This window comes from Pyrgilauda ruficollis, unplaced genomic scaffold (assembly GCF_017590135.1).
Source record: "Pyrgilauda ruficollis isolate IOZ18807 unplaced genomic scaffold, ASM1759013v1 scaffold1740, whole genome shotgun sequence".
Classification (NCBI taxonomy): domain Eukaryota; kingdom Metazoa; phylum Chordata; class Aves; order Passeriformes; family Passeridae; genus Pyrgilauda; species Pyrgilauda ruficollis.
In genome coordinates this window covers 1-4,036 of record NW_024516321.1, presented here as the reverse complement: position 1 = coordinate 4,036, position 4,036 = coordinate 1, and the positions used below count along the sequence as shown (strand labels likewise).

General features: G+C 67.7%; 1 protein-coding gene across 1 annotated transcript; it reads right to left on the bottom strand.

The window, feature by feature from the left end:
* Window positions 1-15: 15 nt before the first annotated feature.
* DCAF15 (DDB1 and CUL4 associated factor 15) lies at window positions 16-3,580 on the bottom strand (the record flags this gene model as incomplete). Its single annotated transcript, XM_041464214.1, is given in 7 exon segments — window positions 16-247; window positions 957-1,139; window positions 1,233-1,324; window positions 1,415-1,510; window positions 1,796-1,968; window positions 2,963-3,069; window positions 3,395-3,580. Coding segments are annotated over 7 exon segments (1,069 nt in total), but the record flags the coding sequence as incomplete, so codon positions are not given.
* Window positions 3,581-4,036: the final 456 nt, after the last annotated feature.

Here is a 4,036-nt window from a genome sequence, read left to right as displayed (position 1 = left end):
TCAGGACCCCCAGACCCCATGAGGACCCCCAGACCGCAGCAGGGACCCCAGCCCCACCCTTGTGCAGGGCCTCGTTGGTCATCCTGTGCACGCCGCGCCCGGCGCCCTCGGGCACGAGCCAGCGCATCACGGTGTCCACGCAGCCCTTGCGGTACGAGCTCCACACGCTGCCGCTGCACAGCGGGGGGCTGGGGGCTCACTGGGACCCCAGACCCACCACAGGGACCCCAGATCCCCAGACCCCCCCCTCAGGCAATCACGGTGTCCACGCAGCCCTTGCGGTACGAGCTCCACACGCTGCCGCTGCACAGCGGGGGGCTGGGAGTGCTCAGGGACCCCAGACCCCCACAGGGACCCCAGACCCCCCAGAGGGACCCCAAACCAACCACAGGGACCCCCAAACCCCCATTCAGGGACCCCCAAAGAGACCCCAAATCCCCTCTTGGGGTACCCCATGGGGGGATTTTGGGGGGTTACGGGGTATCCCATGGGGGTCTGGCTGGTCTTTGAGGGCTCTAGGGGGGTCTCTGGATGGTCTAGGGGGATCATTAGGTGGTCTTGGAGGGGACCCAGGGTGGTCTCAGGGGTCCCTGGGGGTCCCAGGGCGATGCCAGGGGTCCCAGGGTGGTCCCAGGGTGGTCTCAGGATGGTCCCAGGGCGGTCTCAGGGGTCCCAGGGTGGTCCCAGGGGTCCCAGGGGGTCCCAGGGTGGTCCCAGGGGTCCCAGGGTGGTCCCAGGGCGGTCCCAGGGGTCTCAAGTGTCCCAGGGCAGTCCCAGGGCGGTCCCAGGGCAGTCTCGGGGATCCCAGGGTGGCCCCAGGGGTCCCAGGGCAGTCCCAGGGCAGTCCCAGGGCAGTCTCGGGGGTCCCTGGGGGTCCCAGGGCAGTCCGAGGGTGGTCCCAGGGCAGTCCCAGGGTGGTCTCAGGGGTCCCAGGGTGGCCCCAGGGGTCCCAGGGCAGTCCCAGGGTGGCCCCGGGGGTCCCGGGGGTCCCGGGGGGTCGCGGGCCCCACCTCGAGGATGACGATGTCGTAGTCGCTGAAGGAGCAGAACTGGCGGGCCCAGGCGGCGTCGTTGCGGATCACCTCGTTGATGACGTACTCGAAATCCAGCGTCAGCTGCTCCACCGTCAGGAACTGCCCCTGGGGGGGCCGGGGGGGTCACCTCGGCCCTGCCCACCCCCCCGGCAGGATTCTGGGGGCTCCCCGGTGGGTTTGGGGGTCCCCCAGCCCCACCTGGGCCGTGGCTCGCTCGCGCAGGGGCCGCAGGCTGCGGCCGCTCAGGTCGGTCACCACGAAGGGCAGCGAGATTTTGTCATCCTCCGGCTCTGGGGGGGGCACGGGGGGGTCAGGGGGGCGCCCCAAAAAACGGGGGGCGCCCCCAGACCCGTTTGGGCACCCCCAGGACCCCCACTCACCGTCGGGGGGCTCGCCGGGCTCCAGCACGTAGCGCAGCTTGGTGTAGTTGACGTAACCGGGTTCGGGCGGGGTCCCGGGGGGCAAATCGGGGAACCCCCAAATTCCCACCCCAAAAAAACCCCGAGTCGATCACAGCGAGGGAACTCCCAGCCTGGGGCTCAGGGGGGGCTCAGGGGGTCCCAGGAGGGCTCAGGGGGTCCCAGCAGGGGCTGGGGTCTCACCTGGGGGTGTGGGAGGGTACCCCAAATCGGGGAGTCCCTGGGGGTCTGGGGTCTCACCGGGTGTCCCCCCAGGCCGGCGGCAGGCGGGGCAGTGCCGCGGGGGGGGCTCAGGGCTCTCCCTGGGGGTCCCTCCAGGTTTAGGGGGTCAGGGCTCTCAGGGGTGTCCCCGGGGGTCTCGGGGGTCTGGGGTCTCACCGGGGGTCCCGGCGGGCCGGCGGCAGGCGGGGCAGTGCCGCGGGGGGGGCACGGCCACGGCGCTGACGTAGATGTCGCGGTGATTCTCGTCGCTCATCAGCATCATGTTCACCAGCAGCCCCGGCGCCGAGCGCGTGCTGGGGGACAGGGCGCGCCTGGCACAGCTGGCACAGCTGGCACAGCTGGGCGCGCCTGGCACAGCTGGGCGTGCCTGAGCTCGCCTGGCACTGCTGGCACAGCTGGCACAGCTGGCACAGCTGGGCTCGCCTGGCACTGCTGGCACAGCTGGCACAGCTGGGCATGCCTGGCACAGCTGGGCGTGCCTGGGCTCGCCTGGCACAGCTGGCACAGCTGGGCACACCTGGCACACCTGGGCTCGCCTGGCACAGCTGGCACAGCTGGGCATGCCTAGCACACCTGGGCTCGCCTGGCACAGATGGGCGCGCCTGGCACACCGGGCACACCTGACACACTGGGCACACCTGAACACACCTGGCACACTGGGCACACTGGGCACACCCTGGCACACCTGGCACAGCTGGGCGTGCCTGACACCCTTGGCACAGCTGGGCGCGCCTGGCACAGCTGGCACAGCTGGCACACCTGAACACACCGGTCACACCTGAACACACTGGTCTCACCTGGCACACCTAGCACACCCTGGCACACCTGGCACAGCTGGCACACCTGGACACACCGGTCACACCTGGCACACCTAGCACACCCTGGCACACCCGGCACACCGGTCACACCTAGCACACCCTGGCACACCTGGCACAGCTGGCACACCTGAACACACCCGGCACACCTGAACACACCTGGCACACCAGACACACTTGGCACACCCGGCACACCGGGCACACCCTGGCACACCTGGGCACACCTAGCACACCCTGGCACACCTGAACACACCAGGCACACCCTGGCACACCTGAACACACCGGTCACACCTGGCACACCTGGCACACTGGTCACACCTGGCACACCTAGCACACCCTGGCACAGCTGGCACACCTGAACACACCCGGCACACCCGGCACACCCTGGCACACCCTGGCACACCTGGCACACCTGAACACACCGGTCACACCTGGCACACCCAGCACGCCCACGGGAGGGGGTGGCACCCACTTGAAGCCGAAGACGATGACCTTGTCGCTGTCCCCGGGCCACTCGCACACGGTCAGGTACAGGTCGCTGTAGATCTCCTCGCCCTGGAACAGCCGCACCTGGCGCACCTGGGGGGGCGGGGCTGGCACCGAGCTGTCCCCAGGGCGTCCCCGCAGGGCCCTGGCTGTCCCCAGTGTCCCCTGAGGGTCCCCGGCTGTCCCCCAGGTATCCCTAGGGTGTCCCCAGATGTCCCTGGGATGTCCCCAGACGTCCCTAATGTCCCCTGGCTGTCCCCAGCGCCCCATGGTGTCTCCTGTTTGTCCCTTGGCTGTCCCTGGGATGTCCCTTGTTTGTCTCCAGATGTCCTCAAGTACCCCTTAGCTGTCCCCTGGCTGTCCCTATTTGTCCCCTGGCTGTCTTCTGGCTGTCCCCAATGTCCCCAGTGTCCCGTACCAGGCGCAGCTTGCTGTGCACGTTGAACTCCCACCAGTACAGGTGGTACAGGTAGAAGGAGAAGTCGTCGGAGCTGCTGGTGTAGGACAGCACGTAGCGACCGCACTTGGAGAAACCCAGGAAGATGTGCCTGGGGACAGGGACAGGGACACCGGGGTGGCACAGGGACACCCGGATGAGGACATGAAGGGGACATCAAAATGGGGACAGGGAAGACACACAAGGACATCAGGATGGGGACAGGGAGAGGACACAGGGCCACCAGGATGGGACAGGGACATCGGGGTGGGACAGGGACACCAGGATGGGGACAGTGAGGGGACAAAGGGACACCAAAGTGGGGACAGGAAGAGACACAGGGAAACAAAGAATGGGGGGACACAGACAATGGGGGTCACCCCAGGGCCCCCACAGAAATGGGGACCCCTGAAGATTTGGGATCCTCTCCTGAAGGGTTTGGATCCCCTCTGGCAGATTTGGGGTCCCCCAGCAGATTTAGCCTCGCCCCTCACAGATTTGGGGCCCTCCCTCACAGATTCAGAGTTCCCCTCACAGATTCGGGGTTCCCCTCACAGATTTGGGGTTCCCTTCACAGATTTGGGGTTCCCATCACAGATTCGGGGTCCCCTCACAGATTCGGGG